Raw genomic sequence first — 17938 nt, 5'->3', positions numbered from 1 at the left:
AGCAAAGTCAGGACTGTCCTTGGGGCTGACAGGTGTGTGCACTCTGAGCACTCTGTCTTGTTTTCCAGGAATCCAGGAGTTTTGTAGCCCCCATCAGTCAAAAGAAGAGAACCTCATCAGTTCATAAAGCGTGTTGAGGACCAAGCAGCTTGTCCAACACACTTGAGTAGCTTGGGCACAGGTGGGGTGCCAGGCCTAAAGGGACCAGATGCTGGCCTGCTTGGAAGTGACTTTCTCAGAGACACTTTAATCATCTACTCTCTGTCCACTTTCTTTAGAACACGGCCGCAGGGCCTTCTTTACACACGCCATTTTAAAATAAAAACAGCTCCTCAAACCTGTCCCACAAAGTCTCTTCCCAGACACCAAAGGCCTGGGGACCAGGGATGCTGTGCTGCTAGAAGCCAACCTGATCACAGGATCACAGGACTCCCGCTAACACCACTCTACCTCAGATGAAAAGGAAGCCCAGGAAGGAACCAGAGGGCTTGCATGTGGGGTTTCGCTGCAGAACACAGTGCTGCTTTCAAGCAGCAGCATCCACATTGTCACTCGTCAGATGGAGGGAAGTCGAGACAGCAGCAGAGCCTCACTCAGCCCGTGCTGGGATCAGCACACCCCGCACAGCTGGGAGCCATCAAAACTCCCTTGAAAAGCCCGTAAGTGCCCTTCATGAGGATCTGTGGTCTGTGTGTGCCCTGTTTAGTAATACGCGTACAATATATCCAGTAATTTCCAGGGTCATATGCCACCAACAGGAACTGAGACCAGCAGAGGGAAGAATAAATTCCTGTTCTCCTTACCACTCTTGAGACGTAACGTGGAAGGGCAGGCAGATCCCCTTGTTCTTTCCCTCCCTTTCTCTCCCCCGCTTGTTGCCTGCACATATGGTTGGATTTGTGTGAAGAAGGTGGGACCTGTTAAGAGTGACCTGGCCACAGCCTGGGCACAGTCTGGCTTTGGCCGGGCTGTGTCCTTGGCCATCAGGAAACTTGGGGAGCCACCTAGACCTTAGGCACAGTGGAGTAGTGGCTGTTCTTCCTCTGAGCTCCCCAGCCATTCCCACCTAATGCTGGGGAGTCTTCACGTCCTCAAAGCCAGGCTTCTGAAAGGCACCTGGGAGGGAGGGGCCTGCAGGAAAACAGCCAGCCAAGGCTCTGCCCTGCTTTGTGAGCAGGCTGGTTGGGAAACCTGCAGGTGTGCCGGCTTGTTACTGTGGCACACACAGCCTTGTTCGAATTTAAGATTATTAACCATGTCAGGATGAGCCTGGCCAGACTTTTAAAACTCATCTGTTTCTCACTTCTAGGAGAAGTGAACTCATCTGCTAACTTTCCTTCCTTAATTCTATAAGATTTTAAAGAAAAACATGCATCCAGAATGTCACGAAAGGACAAATGCTATCTGATTGGGCTGCTTAGAAGCAGAGAGTGGTGTGGTGGCTGGGGGGAGAGGGACGAAAAGTTCATGTTTAATAGATGGAGTTTCAGCTTGGAAAGGCATAAAGTGTCCTGGAGATAGGTGGTGGCCGCACGACGTGAATGTACTGAGTGCCAAGAACTGTACATTTGATAATGGTTTAAATGTCAATTTTGTGTAAATTTTACCAAAATAAAAGCAGAACAGTGGCAGGCTGGCTGAGAGCAGCGTTACACGAATTACAAAGCCTCCTTCACGGCTACAGGGTAATTGTCTAGGTGAGACCTCAGCAACTCACCGTCTGGAACACTGTCTGGGATAGAAAATTGGCAGTGACCTTGCTGATGTCGCTCTCGCCTCCCATCTTACAAAGGATGTAGCCATAGAGGTTCGCAGCCTGGAGTGAAATCCCAGCAATCACAAGAGCCTGTACTTGGGCAAAGCAAAGGGAAGTCTGCTGAGAGGAAGCCTGTAGGGTCTACCAGCCACTCCCGCTCTCTGACCTATGGCAGCTTTGGTTTTTTGGTGCTTCTGTCCCTCCGCTTGCTGTCTCCTAGATATGGTGCGCTTTCATTTTTGCTTTTACCCTCTCTTTTGTCCTTCCCTTACCCCCTCACCCCTCACCTCTCACCTTTAAAATAAACATTTGGCACCGTTAAAAAAGAAAATATCCTAAAATTGATCATGGGGATGGTTTCACGACTATGACTATGCTAGAAACCACTTATGCAATTCAAATGGGCCAAATGTATTGGGACAGGGACATCTCAACAAAGCTGTTACAAATCTGTCATAACAAAAGCCTACTCCTGCAACCGCTGGTTTGTAGAGGTGTCAAAGCAATGTCAAGGTCAAGGTGCTGCCTTACCATCCACTTTAGTTTCAAGGAAAACAAGGTGCTGAAAAAGAACACTATCCAGATCATGGGGCAGATGATGAGGCCCAGCCAGAAGATGCGTGCCTCAGCTTCCGTGGCGGCAATGTGATTTGGAGAGACCTGTTGGGAGAAAGGATTCATTTTCAGAACTAGCAAACATAGCTGCAAAGAGCGCTGTCACTTTCCTGTACGTTACCCACGCTTCCTCTGCTCAGAGTGCCAGTGGCAGCGGACTTTGTGCAGGCAGGAATCAGATACTGTACACAGAACTCGGAAGGAACCCACAGAAACTTCTCCCGGCCATTTCTCCGATTCACATTCCTTCATCTTGTCACAGAGCACACCTTTCTGGCTTCAAAAATCCAGTGGCTTTTGCCATCTTCATCGATCTGATTCCACCATCGGAGGCCCACCATGAGTCTTCCAGTTACATTCTGAAGAGAATGGACAGAATGACCAGAGGCCTCCACAGGCACAGTGTCATTGTCCTGATGAATAAATGCAAGTCACTAGTGTGTGTTAAACTTACACTGAGAACAGGATGAAAAGGGGCATCAGACTGGTGATTTCCCCATCAGTTTTTGATGCTTCTAATAAGCTTACTTTAAAAAGTGAGACCCCCCCCAAGAATACATTTATATATTCTTGTTGTATATGCATGTGATATTTTTACATTATATGTAAACTGTATGAAATTCTATGGCCATATATGGTCATCGTTCCCTCATGAAAACATGTACAAGATGACAATTGATACTCAGAACCTATTTATTAAACACTAAGCAGTGTACTCTTTTCCTTTAATTTGAAGCGAATCTGACTCAGGTATGTACCAGCAGTTTAAACTGAAGTCCCACACACATAGGAGATGTCACCATCTAGGAACAAAGCACATGTGCCCCAAGAGATGGCATCCCAGCAGAGGGGGCCTTACCTTTACAGACCAGAAGTCGAAGGACAGAAGGAGCAGCACAGTAACAAAGCAGCCCACGAAGCTCTTGCTGAACCAGTCACAGCACATGTAGGTGACGATGGCACTCACTCGGAAGAAAAGGTGGAAGAAAGTAGCCAGGGGATGCCTAGAAAACAAACCAGAAGGTGCCCTTACTCCCCCCGTCGGAGCCCTGGACTGCTGGTGTCTCTGTGTGGAAGGCCCTCCAAGCCAAAACAGGCAGCAGCACGGAGGACACACGGCTAACTTCACAGTCCCGAAACCACCAGTATGACAGCAGCGATATTGTTTTCTCTCCTTCGAAGAATCCAGTACTTTCCCCTAATTTGACTCCAAATACCACTTGCCTGGTGTGAAACAAAGTCAACTTTAAAGTGAAACAGGACTGCGATCGCTGGTCTCCCATCTAGCAATGACAGTGCCCAGTTCCCTAAAGGTAAAGGTTGCATTATTCTGCTAGTAACAGCACACGTGAACCCTCAGGCAGAGGCCTGGTGTCACCAGGGAGTGTGTTCCTGGGGAGGAAATGGTCACCACACTTGAATGGCAGGTCCAACTCATGCCAGCTGCTCAGCAGTGTCACCTGAATGCCTCTGACATTAAGCCGAGAGGAAGATGATTCTTGTTCACAGTGCCTTATGACCTACCAAAAGCAGAGCAAGACAGTGAAGAGCAGTCATCCTATATCAAGTTAGTGAGTCTGGGAGAATTTCAAGGGTGAATTCTTGAAAAGGATCAATAGTTTGTCTGGAGCAGGAAACACGCCTACAGGGGTCATGCCGGCAGTGACAGTGGCTGACACAGGCCATAGGCTACCCATGGCTTTCTGTTTCTTTCTTTGGTGTCCCAATTTATATAGAGCTTGCGGGTAGAGAACAGTGAATGCTCAGCTACAATGGAGAAAGCCACGGCATAAGCCGGATGACACTTGACAGCCAGAACACCGGCTCAGTGCCAGTGCCAGAGAAGGACAGTAAGGAAAGGGTGGCTCCCATGAGGGGAGGTGACCTCCAAACAGGGCCTGGTGCTGCCGGCTCTGACGTGTCCACCAGAAGCCAAAAACTTGCAATTGAGTTTTAAGTGATGACAGAATTATTTTAATAACATATCACAGACTGTGTTCTTAACTGGACTGCAAACTGTCAGCATGCCGGTAGTGGAACAGTTATACATATTGTGGGTTTGTAAAGTGATGGAGTGGGGGACCGGGTGCTCATCAGAAGCCATGGTAGAACTGCAGGGGGAAAGAGCTTGTTTGTCTCCCCAACTTGAAGCAAACTTAGGCTGGCATAAAATTATGAGGAGTCTCTGGGTGATTACATGCCTGTAATCCCAGCAACTTGGGATCCTGAGGCAGGAGGATCAAAAGCTAGAGGCCAGACCTGGGCAACTTTATGAGACCTTGACTCAAAACTTAATAAAGGACAGAGTGTAGTTTAGAAGTAGAGCACCCTGGGTTCACTCCCCAGCACGCCCCCATACAAGCACACACAAATTATTGTGGGGCGTCTGGCCACCAAGAGACCATTAAATAAGACTCAGAAGCTGAGTTCAGAGTGACATCTTGCATCATATGCTCCTGATGTTTTTGGAACACCAAGCAGGCAAAGGGGGCTGTGGTATAACACCAGCAGTTTTCCAGCACATTCTCGTGCCTTTCAGAAACCTGGGCAATCATGGTGGCCTGAAGGACAACCAGCCCAGGAGGTGCACTGACATTTCAGGATGAGACGTGACCATGTAGAACTTCAAAACTTCCTGGAATGTTCCAGAAGACTGTTGGACTCTCATAACCTTTTTTCCTTAATCCTTACTGAGATTTTTTTCAACTGTTAATCCAGTTTTGCCCCTTGACCCGGAAGATAAATATTCTCCCAATGACTGAAAGTTTCTTAGGGCAGAGATCATGTTTAAAATAATTTAAAATATTTTAATTAGCACCTGCTAGGTATGATTCTCTGCAAATATAATTTCTGTGCTGAATCTTGTGATTGAGTCAGTTAAAAGCCCTGGGAATATCTGTCTTTGGAAAGCAATATGGACATGAAAGATAAAAGTAACGTAGAATATATATTCATATTCAGATCCAGGGTAAAACCGGGAAGTTCCCGCATTTGAATAAATCCCTTGTCTGCTCACTGTTTTCTTCTATTGGCTGTGGTTTTTCTGAAATAAAATGAAGAAATATTCCAGTTGTTGGAAGGTTCTACTAAGTTGAGTCCTGTTTACCAACCTGCTTATAACCTTAACTCATACTGGAAAGTATTATTATTCAAGCAAAGCCCAAAACAATAGAGTAGGATTTTAACCTCTAGCTTGAATCCTGTTTTGTACAGGTTGCGCTCTCCCTGCTACCCCAAAATCCTCATTTAGTCCACCTCAGGAGTTTGGCCAGCCTGGCCCCATTTAATAGCAAAGTGGCCTCAGACTAGTTCGCTAGTTTCATGAGCTTTGAAGGCCACAGTTTAAGTTCTGTTCACCCTACGATGGGGTCCTCTGCCCTGCTGCCGCCTCTGCAGCTGTGGTACACACATTCATGGGCACAAACACGCCGATCTGCTCCACCTTCAGGCACAATAAGACAAACAGCACACTTGTTCCAAGCTACCTGGGCACCAGACTGCCAGGGCTTTGGTGCTCTGAGTAGCTCCGTGGCCTTTTCTACCACATGACCTCTCAGCACCTCTTCTTCTGTAAAGGAAAACTTCGAGTGAGGGTGGCACATTCAGAATGTTTTGAAACACATGGTACCCAACAACCAGGAGCCGCTGTTACCACCTCAGCCCACAGCATCTCTCAGCTTGATTCCTCTGCCAAGGGGCTGCACTGCAAAATTCCCCTCTGACCGCGACTTTCTCTTCGAGGGGGTCCCCCCGGACTGTTGATCCTTCCACATTCCCTCAGATGACCCTTTGTACTCATCTTCAGCAACTGACATTTTCTACTCAGTATCTGAGACTGCCCCCTCCACAGACCAGGTGGAAGCCTATTACCTGGAGAGGAGCAGGGAAAATGAGGCCGGTGTGGAAAGGGGGAAATGAAATAACTCCAAGTGTTGTCAAGGTAGGGAGCATCTTGCTGGGTTTGTGTGCAAGTTTCCTCTATTTCCATTTTCACAGTTCTGGGCCCCGTACACATGCCATCTTCCACCCTGGAGAGAAGCACAGTTGGATCTCAACCTGGAATGTGCACGAGAGTCACCTGAGGTCTTCAACTGCATGCAAGACACATGGGGCCTCAGATGTGGGGTGAGACCTCAACATGAATTTTACAGTGCTATACCATGTTCAGCAAACTAACCCAAGGCCAACCCTGGCCCACCTCCTATTTTCATATATAAGGTTGCATTAGAAAAGAGTGAAAAGGATACGGTGGAGCACACCTGTAATCCCAGCACTTTAGGAGGGTGAGGCAGGAGGATCAAAAATTCAAGCCCAACCTGGCCAATTTAGTGAGACCCTTAAATAAAAAATACAAATTTTAAGACCTGGGAATGTACCTCAGTGTAAAAGTATTGGGTTCAATCCCCAGAACTGACCAAAAAGAAACTTAAAAACAGCCTTCCTCATTCAATTACTGGTCTGCAGAATATAAAGTGTTTTCCCAGAAAGTGCAGGTACAATTTTGTGATTAAATTAGGCTTCACTTAAACCAAAATGAAGCAATGTGTCACTACTACTGTCTGTCCCCACCACAAGAACCCACTGTCAAAAGCTGTGGGGCTGGAGTTACCTGACTGGCAGAACCAATGGATTGTGTTGGAACCCAGGCAAGGTTACCTCTGAGGTGAGCATTCACTTACAGTTAGCGGATTTCATGTACACTACATCTCAACTCTTTTTAAATTCCTCTTTGAATCTACTGAGCAAACACAGATCTTTGCAAGTTACTCCAAAACTGCTAGATGGGATACAAGCCAGCCATCCTAACCCTCAGCATTTACTCAAAAAATAAATGGAAACTTACAGATGCAAAAAAAAAAAAAATTGACATGTAAATGTTTATAGCAGTTTGATGCATAACTGTCCAAAATGAGAAGTAACTAGGGGGCCCATGAGGAGAATGGACAGACTGCAGCATGTCCAGACAATGGGATGTTCGGCAACACTATGAAGAAAAGAGCTATGGTACCACGAAAAGACACGAAGGAACATTAGACATGCACTGCTGAATGGAAGAAGGCACTCAGAAAAGGATGCATGTGGAATAATTCCAACTCCACAATGTCTTGACAAGGATGAAGCTGTGGTGATAGTAAAATATCAGTTGTCCCCAGGAGTTTGGAGGGGTAGAGAGAGGGAAAAATAGGCAGAGCACAAGGGATTTTTAGGGCAGTCACACTTCTCTATGAGTTTACAGGGTGGGTGCATGCCCCTGTACATTTGTCAAATCCCATGGCATGTTATAACAGGAAGAGGGACCAGTAAGTGAACGGGGGACTTCAGTTGGTTGAACATTGGTTCATCAGTTGTAAAAGACGTACAATGTAAGACATTACTAATGGAAAATCATGGGGTGGAAAAGAGCTTCTGGGCACTGTATTTCTGCTTAGTTTTTCTATATCTCTAAAACTACTACAAAAATAAAAGGCAAAGGTTATAATAAGGTGAGTGGACACAGGTTAGAAGGTGGGTCCGCCTAGACAGAGGACACAGAGCATACTGGGCTGTCTGTGGGAAATGTCAACATTTACTCAAATGTACTGAAAATTTAAGTCTGCACCAAAAAAAAAGCAACCTGTGAATGTGCACAGCGAGGCACATACAGCCCCATCCACCAGCGGCTGCAGCGAATTTGATTTAGTGGAAGAGATTGGAATTTAAGTCTACCAAAAAAAAAGCAACCTGTGAATGTTCACAGCGAGGCACATACAGCCCCATCCACCAGCGGCTGCAGCGAATTTGATTTGGTGGAAGAGATTGGTTTATCCTACATTCAGCAGCAATCTAATAGTTTGTTTTAAAAGTGCCCTTTATTTGATGAATTACTTTGAAATCTCCTCCCTGGATTTATAAAGACTATCTCCAGCTTGATTTCCTCATCAAATATCCTCTTTAAAACTCTCTGCCATCTGTGAAACACTTGGGCATGCGTTCTGTATTCAGCATGGCACAAGTCCAAGGAAGGCATTCTTGTTTCTTCTTGGTTCGCTTTACCTAAGAAGATGCCAGACTCTTTCAAAATAACTAGGGAAGTCCATTGTGGTGGCGCATTTCTGTAATCCAAGCCCTCTGGGAGGCTGAGGCAGAAGGGTCAAGAGGTCAAGTTTAGCTCGGACAATTTAGTGACTCTGAGACCTTGTTTCAAATTTTAAAAGGCTTGGGGTTGTAGCTCAGTGCGAAGGCCCTAGGTTTAATCCCTCCTGCTACCAAAAAAAAAAAAAAACCAACAACAACATAAATTAATAAAAGTGAGCAGGGAGTGGAGGTAAGAACGGACCAGGTGGGCCATGCACTGATGACAGAACTGGCAATGGGAACATCAGGTTCATTGCTTCCTGTGCTTTTATGTAAATTTGAATTCAAAGGTAGGAAAACAAACAGCTTCTATTTTGCACTGAGGTAAGATGCTTTTCGGGGTAAACCAAGCCCATGTGTTGGTATGCTGGTGCCTCGGTGGCCCATCTGTGGTTTAAAAAAAAAATTTAGACCTAAAAATCCCCAACTGAGTCATTATAGTTGGATGCTGGAGGAAAATTCCAGCACACGGGTCCTTTCTTATGGGCTTACAGAATCCTCTGCAGAAAGAAAAGAGAAAGGTCCCGTATGGGGCACAATGCCCAACCTCCCCCACCGGTGTAGTGCAGTACGGTCGGAGCCCGAGTTCAGACCCATATTCGTGCCCCATCATTGCTGGGTCTACAGCCCCAGACAAGGTACAGCATAAGTTACTTTAAGCCTCAGGTTAACGATCTGCGCTTCGCAGATGGAAGGATAACATTTGCCTCAGATGTCTGAGTCTCCTGGGAGATAAAACACCTAAGATGCCTGACCCAGGGAGTCTGCAAGTAACCCTGGCTAACGTCACTCTGCTTATTTTGTGACTCATTCATTCATAGTGAAGACTGGTGAAAACAGAACTACCGTGGGGGATGATGTGACCGGTGATGCTCTTTTTGGCACCTTTTGTTAGACTGAAGTTTTTCCCCCACTGTTAAAAATGAAGTGAGTGGGTGTTGCTATTTATTTCTTCAGCCCAGGCACCCACTTCCACTCAGGTGTTTGCTAATAGTGGTGCGGGACCATGAAGATTCTGGAGGGAGTGGAACCCCCAGTACTGGGGGGCAACAGCTAACAGGACGGTTCTCAGAGAGGACGACGTGGTTGGCCGACCTCGGTCACTTCACGCACTAGCTCGGCCCCCTCACCCCTGGAAACCTGCTGGAAGCAGGGTCTGCAGCTCCACCCGAGGCCCTGGGCCTGGGGGTGCACACTGAGAAGCTCCAGGGGGCTCTCATGCTCGTGTCCACCCAGCAGCCTGTTCCCATTCCACGGCAAGGTCAGCCAGGGCCAGTAACAAAGCAGCCGGGGACTGAAGGAAGCCGACCCTTGAAAAGCGGGCCTGGTGCAACCTTCCGGACTGGGGGTCTGCAACGCTGCTGCAGGGGATGGGCCACCTAGGCTGGGTTTGATTCTCCCCTGGAGGGGTCCAGATGTGAAGTGGGCTCCACTGTCCTTCTGAGTCTGTCCTTCTGAGTCAGCTTCTTGCCTCGAATGACGGCATGTCCTGCTCCTGGCTGTGGAGCAGGGCGGGTGGCTTCGGGGGCTGCCAGATGTCCAAGAAGATCCCGAATGCTCAGAGCTCAGACTTTCCACACGAAGGTCAGCAAAGCAGAGGTTTGTGTGTGGAAGTGAATGAAAAAAAAACAGACTTCCCTCTGGCCACCACAGTTTTCCCCTCTTGTTTCTGTTCTTTATTTCTTTTTAAAGAGATATCCCGACTTCTAAGGTGAGTATGAGCAGCATCCGGATGGAGGTGGGAGCCACGGGGACAAGTTAGCAGCCCCGATGCTCGGCCCAGGCCAGTCCAAGTCCGTATCCTCACCTGCAGCTGCTGTAACCAAGGGCCGCAAATTACGTGACCTAACACAACGGAAACTGTCTCAGCTCCGGAGGCCCGAAATCCAAAGTCCAGGTGTCAGCAGGGCTGGTTCCTCCCGGAGCATGAAGGAGAATCCAGCCTGTCCCTCTCTTGGCTTCTGGTGGCAAGTGGCAGTCCTCAGTGTTGCTTGATTTCCATTCCAGTGTCTGCTTAGTTGTCACGCAGCCTTTCCGGTGTCTGGGTCATCACATGGCCACCTTCTTATACCCACCTAGCATATCGGGTAAGGACACACCCTGCTCCAGCATGACCTCATCCTAATATCACATCTGCAAAGACCCCGCTGCCAAAGATGGTGATATTTTGAGGAGATTAGGACCTCCACATATCTTTTCAGGGACACAGTTCAACCCAGAACACCTGCCTTGAGATAAACGAGGCCAAAGAAAAAAGAGAAGTAGGGTGGAGTTTGTGAGCTATTTTATAGATGAGGACGCTGATTCCAGGAGAGGTGATGTCACAGCAGAGATGATGCAGGCAGGTGGTGTGCTGTGTGGGGACATTTGGCAGGGTGGAGGTATGAACCCTGCTGTGCTCCACTCTCGGCCTGTGTATCTCCTGAAGACCACCTGCCACTGCGTGATGAGGAACTTGCACCATGGCCCCCTGGGCACTAGCAGCTGCTCTGAGTGGCAGAATCATTGCAAGGCCCAAGGGTCAGCACCTGGTATCATGGCTGCCCACGGAGCCACAAGATCACCAGGCATAACCATGGGGCCCGAGAGCTAACACCCCAGCGGAACACGCACTGTGGCTCTCAACTATTCTCCACTCAAAGCAGCCAGGGCTTCTTAGAGAAATGGCAGAGTCTGGGCCTTTGGAACATCCTAAAAGCTAAGAAGCTGTCACATACTGCAAGAATCAGGTCACAAAGGCTCAGAAGCCAACAGGAAGTGGCTTCCACTGGCCAAAACTAGGACAATCTGCACAGCAGAACTTACCTATGAATTCATGTGATACTAAAAAACTGGCATTGCTCACCTAATGGAGATGCAAGGAAGTGATTCATTACCTTGAAAACTTAGAAGCAAAGTGTGAAAAGCCAGCACATAGATGCCTTTTCTCTATAAAGTATATATAATAAAGACTAAATTATGAGGGGAGTGTCTCTTTCTAGATTATTTCAGCTCACAAAGGAAGATGGAATGCCACACTGCTAGCTGTAGTGATGCATGTTTGTAATCCCAGCCACTTAGGAGGCCGAGACAGGAAGATCACAAGTTCAAGTCCAGCCTGGGCAACTTAGCAAGATTGAGTTTTAAAAATTTTAAAAGATTTTTTTAAAGGGCTGGGAATGTAGCTCAGGGGTAGAGAGTACTTGCCTAGCACCTAGTAAGCAAAGTCTTAGGTTTGATCTCCAGTACAAAAAAGTATATAAGAATACCACCATGCCATAATCCCTAATGAATTCAAGTGTGGAGGTATCAAGCACCAATGGCCAGGCAGCCAGATGTTAGGGGCCTCCACATAAATGAACACCTATCTTTTGAAGCTACTGGGCCAAAAAAAAAAAAAAAAAAAAAAAAAAAAAAAAAAAAAAAAAAAAAAAAAAAAAAAAAAAAAAAATCACACCTGGACCACATCAGCCTCTAGCTCTAACTACTCATTACAGTAAATATAGGAGATGTATTAGTCCACTAGTTGCTGTAACAAAATACCTGAGGCTAGGTACTTCATAAAGAAAAGAGGTTTATGTAGATTACAGTTTGGGTGCCAGCACCTCTCCAGTGAGGCCCCTTTGGCCGCACTGCAATATGACAAATGGCATCACGGCAGGAATACCTGTCAGAGGGAGAGATCACATGTCAAGACAGGAAGCCAGAGAACAGTTAGGGACCAGTCTTGCTCTTCTATAACAACTCACTTTTGTGGGAAGTGACCTGGATCCCATGAAAACTACACTGTCCCTTCCAAGGTCAGTGCCTCCACTGGCCTAATCACTTTCCATGAGGCCCTGCTCTTAGATATTGTGCCGCCACTTAAAACTGCCATGCTGAGGACCAAAATCCCACTACAGGAGCCCCTTGGGGACAGCCACATCCCAACCACAGCAGGGGACAAACGAACAGATTCAAAGACACAAAGAGGATGCGTCCAACAATTCTAGACTATGACAAGGTCTACAGCGGGACAAATCAATTGCAAAAAAGAGCAGTAGAGGCAGAGGCAGAGGTAGAGGACCCTACAGAAGGAAAACTTACATAGCAAGTAATTCTGATGTGTGAATGTTCTTTCAGTTACAGTTCAAACAAGTTGATAATAAAAAGTAAGGAAATGATATTTGGATATTAAATGGATATTTTCATATGTGGGAATTAATTTTTTTAAAATTGAAAGTTGCAAAAATTCTACATGGTTCTGTTTTTTTCGGGGGCTCTTGTCCCTTAGAGATAACATTCCTGAGAATTAATGATGTGACACAATCTTGGGGTTTGCTTCAAAATAACCAGGGGCAGGAGGAGGAGGTGGGGCAGAAATGAAAAAAGATTAGCCCAGAGTTGATCGCTGTGGAGGGTTGTGGGATTATCATAGTCTTCCGCTTGTTATATGTTTGGAACTGTCATTAAATTTTGTTTTGTTTTTTTTGTTTTGAATTTTAGGTAGCCAAGTAGGCAGAGTCTCGCCTTTCAAAATCCCACTCCGCCACTTGCTATGTGACTTCAGACAAGTGATTCAACCTTTCAGCGCCTGTTTCCTAACCTGAAAAATGGGGGGAATCACATCCCCCTGGAGCAGAGGGAGCCCCCCCGTAGAAACCCACAAACTTGGCCCTTCTCTGAGTTCTGGTCATAGTGATCACCTCTGATAGGGCCCCTATAGCCTCCTGGTCTTCATACCCTGTGTAGTCACCAGCATGGCCACAGACTACCTCAGAAGAGACTGCACCAAAGACACAGCTGCCTCCATCTTGGCCACTGTTGTGCTCTCCCTTGCTTGCCCTGGAGCAGGCTGGCTGTGGTAAGCAACCCCGCAGAGAGGCCCACATGACAGAGGAACTGAGCCTCCAGGCAACGGCTGCATGACGTGCCTCGTGGAAGAGCTCTCCCTCCTGCCCTGTGGGTCCCTTGGGTGACAGCAGCCCTGTCTGCAGCTTCCCGGGACAGAGCCAGCAGCTTGGCTGCCCTCCTGGATTCTCTGAGTGGCAAAGAGGATTAAAGACTAAGATCTGGGGGCTAGAATTACAGGTATGAGGTGGTGGAGGCAAAAATATGCCATTTCTGGGCCACCTTTGGTAGCAACAATGCTTGAAAAGAGTAAATATACTTTGGGGATATAACATCATTTCTCCTGCAGTATCTCTGCCAAGAAACATCGCCTGGATCGAATCATGAGAAACATCAAACAGATACAAGTCAAGGGAGGTTCTTCAAAACAGTTGGCATTTACTCCTCAAAATACCCACGTCACGAAAGATAAAAGAAAGGCTGTGAACTCTTCTGGGATAACTAAATGCAGTAGGTAAGCCTGGATGGGACCTGCTCATGGGAAGAGAAAAGTGCAATAAAGGACACAGGGATATGAACCATAGATTAAAAACTATCTTCATTTCAATCACTGTGCTCTGCTTACAGAATTTCCTGTTCTTAATGCACACATCTGAGTCAAATGCAGTGATGCACATCTATAATCTCAGCACTTTGGGAGCCTGAGGCAGGAGGGTTGCAAGTTCAAGTCCATTCTGGTCAACCTAGTGACTTATCGAGACCTGTCTCAGAATATTTTAAAAGGTGTGATGGGAGGCGTCGCTCAGTGCAGAGGCTCTGGATTCAATCCCTAGTGCTGAAACACACACGCGCGCGTGCGCGCGTGCACACACACACACACACACACACATCATTTAAGCACTTAGGGTTGAGGGAACAAGATTCTTTAAAATACACGCACACAGCAAAATTAACAGTGCCTGGATCTTGATAAGGTGACAGATCAGTTCTTTGATCAATCTTACTGCCTTCCCAAAAGTTTGATGTTATTGCAAAGTAGAAAGGTTTTTTTTAAGTCCTTTAAGCACATTAATTCAAAATGTTCTTTTCCAATTGAACCTATCTTATCACTTACAACTTTATCAACTTTACAGTTTACAACTTACAACTTATCAGCTTTATGGTTGTTTTGTTTGAGGTTTTATCAACCACTAAAATTCCCCACCTCACTGAAAATGGTCCATGTTGTACTTTTGTCTGGGTGTATTTTTGCTTGCAAGTTAATTTGGCATTCAAAATAATCACTGATGCCAATTTCATACTGTAGTTTAAATTGCCTGAGGATCAAAATTAAGTTTATAACCAACACATAAATATTCTTAATTGATTTTTAAGAAATATTAAATTTAATAAATTGAGCCTCAAGAAGCAGCACATTTATCAAGCACCAACTGTCCACCAGGCACACCAGGCTCCATCAGAATACAGTGAACAGTGGACCGCGTCCTGCATGCCTGCACTTGACTAGTCTCCAGCAGGCAGCAAAGAAGCCAGCACAGTGTGAATGAGGTAAACAGAGTCACAAAGCAAAATACTCAGCAAGTGATACGGGGTGGCCACTGTGAGATGGGCATGGAGCAAGGCCTCACCAGCTGGGCCCACTGTCCAGTCTGCTGTAGGGTTTGTTCCAGGACAGGCAGGCACAAGGCTCTTGGCTATTTACCGACATTTAAACAAAAGCAGGGACCCAGAAAATGGATATAATAACTGGCCACTGGGTAGGCTGAGGTAGACATGGGGCCATGGGAAACCTGGGCTCCAGCCCAAAGTTCCTGAGTAGGTCTTATGTTGTTTTGTGTTTTGAGACAGGGCCTCACTGTGTATTCCAGGCTGGCCTTGAAGTCATTATGTAGCCCAGGCTGGCCTTGAACTCGCAGCAATCCTCCTGCCTCAGCCTCCCAGAGTTGCTGGGATTACGGGCGAGTCACTACACTTGTCTCTGAGTTGGTCTTTACTAGAGAACTGTCATCAGGATTTTTTGCTGGGACATATGGCTGAACTTATGTTAATTCATCAGAACTTACCTCCTCCCCAGGGAAGGTGCATGCACACGCGTGCGCACACACATGCACACACACACACACACACATACACACTTCAACCTCTACCAGGGCAATCAAAGAGGCGCTGATTTGAGGTATTCCCAGCAATGACTGGAGACATTTTTGATGTCACAACTGTAAGCATTCATTGCCATCTACTTGGGATGCCCAGGGGTGCTGCTAAATATTCTACCATGCTACAGTACAGCGCCCCTCAACAGGATGGAGTCGGTGATGAGGCCATGCACTTAAGATGTCACCTGAAATGAAGCATCAAGAAATCTGATCATTGTCCCTACCTTGACCCAAATGCTTTCCTAGCTATGTGGGTCACAGTTCAGTAAAAATGTCCCTTCAGTGATTTACATCGTTTATGCAATGAAATTCATGTGAACAAGAAATATAGATAAGGGGAAGTTGAGCTGTTATAAATGTAATGAGTTAATTTCAAAATATGTAATGCTGTGCTCCGATCAAAGAGAACTGAAAATTGTCTAGTTCCCTGATTCTGTGGGTTATTTTCCTTGGTAATCATGGGCCTTCCTTAAAATTAAACAATCAGCTTCTTGGTGGGACCTGTTTATGAGCATATTTCTATATTTTTAAAATAGACTATGGAGGACTGGGAACAACAGGACTTGTTCCACAAAGGCACAAGGGACAGGGCCTTGTTAAGGAGAGGAGTTCTTACTCACTAAGGGAGTAGATCATCTGGACTAACAACAAAGAAAAACCAAAATTATTACTCTCCTTAGTGTGTTGGGACGTGGCTGTCAGAGATGTGCTTACGTTCCTTTGTCAAGAGTGACCAGCACCACGCTGTTACCTTCCCCTCCCTTTCCCTGCCTCTCTTTCCTCCACACACTAACCTCCCATGTCACACAGAGGTGCTGGGAACACTTGAGAGTACCCTCAAACACAAATCTAACTTCTCCAAATCCCAGCCCAAGTCCCACAGAATGATCCAAGGTTCTCAGCCAGGGGCAATTTTGCCCTTAGCGGGCATGAACCGTGGCTGGGAATCATTTTGGCCATCATAACCTGGGGACCAGATGCTCCCACATCTAGAGGATGGGAGCCAGGGAGGCTGTTAAATATCCTGTGGTGAGTGCATAGGTCAGACCCATCATGAAGAATTATTTGGCCCCAGATGTGATAAAATAGTAATACCTATCTCACTGGTTGGTCATGCAGATAAAAAGAATTATTCCAAGTAAAACAGAGTAGAATAGAAAAGCGCCCAAGTAGGATAAGTGCTAGAGAAGTGTTTGCTGTTGCTATTGTTCATGCTTTATAACTTCCCCCAAAAGCAGCCAACAGTTTCATCAGAAGCTCATTTTTGAGAAAGGTTTTTGCAGCTCATATAGACAAGTGAACCAAATGTGGAAGACTTCTTGAAAGACAAAATAAAATTACAGGATGAGCTGGTTAAGGATTTGAGGGAGGTGAGCACGCTGTTTTTATTCCATGTGATGTTTGTCTCTGGACCTGAACCCCACTAACATGTGACTTTCTGTGGTGTCTGAGACCAGGGCCAGGTTCCTCTCTGTCACACTGAGCAGGCGGAATGAGGACCAACCATCGCACATGGACCAAAGCTCAAAAGCAAACCAGCTATGACCGCCGAGACCAAAATCAGTTTCTGAAAAATAAATGTGTCTGAGGCAGGAGTCTGTCCTACTCTGGGTGACAATCCTTTGGAACTCGGGTCCTTTAAAGGGTTCAGAGGGGTTTTGTGCAGACAGAGCCTTGACAACATAAGCCTAGCTTTTGGTAGGAGGGGCAGTTCTCCACCAGAAGAACCCCAGTGTGACATCCTGTTGCAACCAAGGACATGCCTTCACCTTGGCCCTGCACACAGGGATTGGGCACCGAAGCTGTGCCTGTGGTCAAAATAACAGGCGGCATGGAAAAAGCGTGCAAGGAGCACTCTGGGCCTGCAATCTTTGCTATACTCTTTCATCAATCATTTAGACTCTTCACACAATGCTCTGAGGAAACCAACATCATCCGTACTTTGCAGGTGAAAAAACAGAACCTGGAAGGTGTGATGCTCATTGTTTGAGTTGAAGGTCACTTTGCAAAGGGTTGATACCAGGCTGGGATGAGGCAAATCTGTCTGGGAATGAGCTGGGTCCCCCTTAGCACCACAGGATTCCCAGGATCACTCTGTCTACCTGCTGGCTGCCCTTGGGTTAGAGAGCTACGAGTTGGCAGGCAGGCTTGGGCCTGGGTGAGTGGAATCACGGGAACATTTGGTGGGAAACAGGCTGCATTCTCGGTGACCCACTCACTAGCTTTTGTCCCTAGCAGCCAACACAGCCCACACGCGTAAGAGAGCAAAGGAAGCCACATGGGGAGTGGTGCTGGGCATCCATGAGATGAAGATGCTGGAACCCTAACTGAATCCTTTTTCCACTTTATGCAAAAACCTATTCCTGTTTTGTGAAGCCTCTGCCAACACAAAGCCATAACTGCCCTGGGTGCGTGTGCGTGTGCGTGTGCGTGTGCGTGTGTGTGTGTGTGTGAGAGAGAGAGAGAGAGAGAGAGAGAGAGAGAGAGA

General features: G+C 46.7%; 2 protein-coding genes across 3 annotated transcripts in view; one reads left to right on the top strand and one right to left on the bottom strand.

Moving 5' to 3' along the window:
- The window catches only part of Nubp1 (nucleotide binding protein 1), a 13984-nt gene extending 13076 nt beyond the window's left edge, over positions 1 to 908 (top strand). The window contains exon 10 of one of the 2 annotated variants that reach the window (XM_010609970.3): positions 69 to 908. In XM_010609970.3, coding sequence (XP_010608272.1) covers positions 69 to 127 — 59 coding nt within the window. In that variant the 3' untranslated portion in view covers positions 128 to 908. The remainder of the gene's footprint in view (positions 1 to 68) is intronic. The other variant, XM_010609969.3, reaches the window with a different exon arrangement.
- Positions 144 to 17938, bottom strand: part of Tvp23a (trans-golgi network vesicle protein 23 homolog A) — a 23043-nt gene continuing 5248 nt past the window's right edge. Inside the window, exons 3-6 of the mRNA XM_010609967.2 lie at positions 3231 to 3375; positions 2641 to 2730; positions 2288 to 2416; positions 144 to 1846 (exon numbers count right to left, since the gene is read on the bottom strand). Coding sequence (XP_010608269.1) covers positions 1706 to 1846; positions 2288 to 2416; positions 2641 to 2730; positions 3231 to 3375 — 505 coding nt within the window. The 3' untranslated portion in view covers positions 144 to 1705. The remainder of the gene's footprint in view (positions 1847 to 2287; positions 2417 to 2640; positions 2731 to 3230; positions 3376 to 17938) is intronic.

Source organism: Fukomys damarensis, unplaced genomic scaffold, assembly GCF_012274545.1.
Source record: "Fukomys damarensis isolate Sample0158 unplaced genomic scaffold, DMR_v1.0_HiC HiC_scaffold_34, whole genome shotgun sequence".
NCBI classification, from domain to species: Eukaryota; Metazoa; Chordata; class Mammalia; order Rodentia; family Bathyergidae; genus Fukomys; species Fukomys damarensis.
The sequence above is the reverse complement of the archived record's forward strand: the minus strand, read 5'-3'. Positions and strand labels throughout refer to the sequence as shown.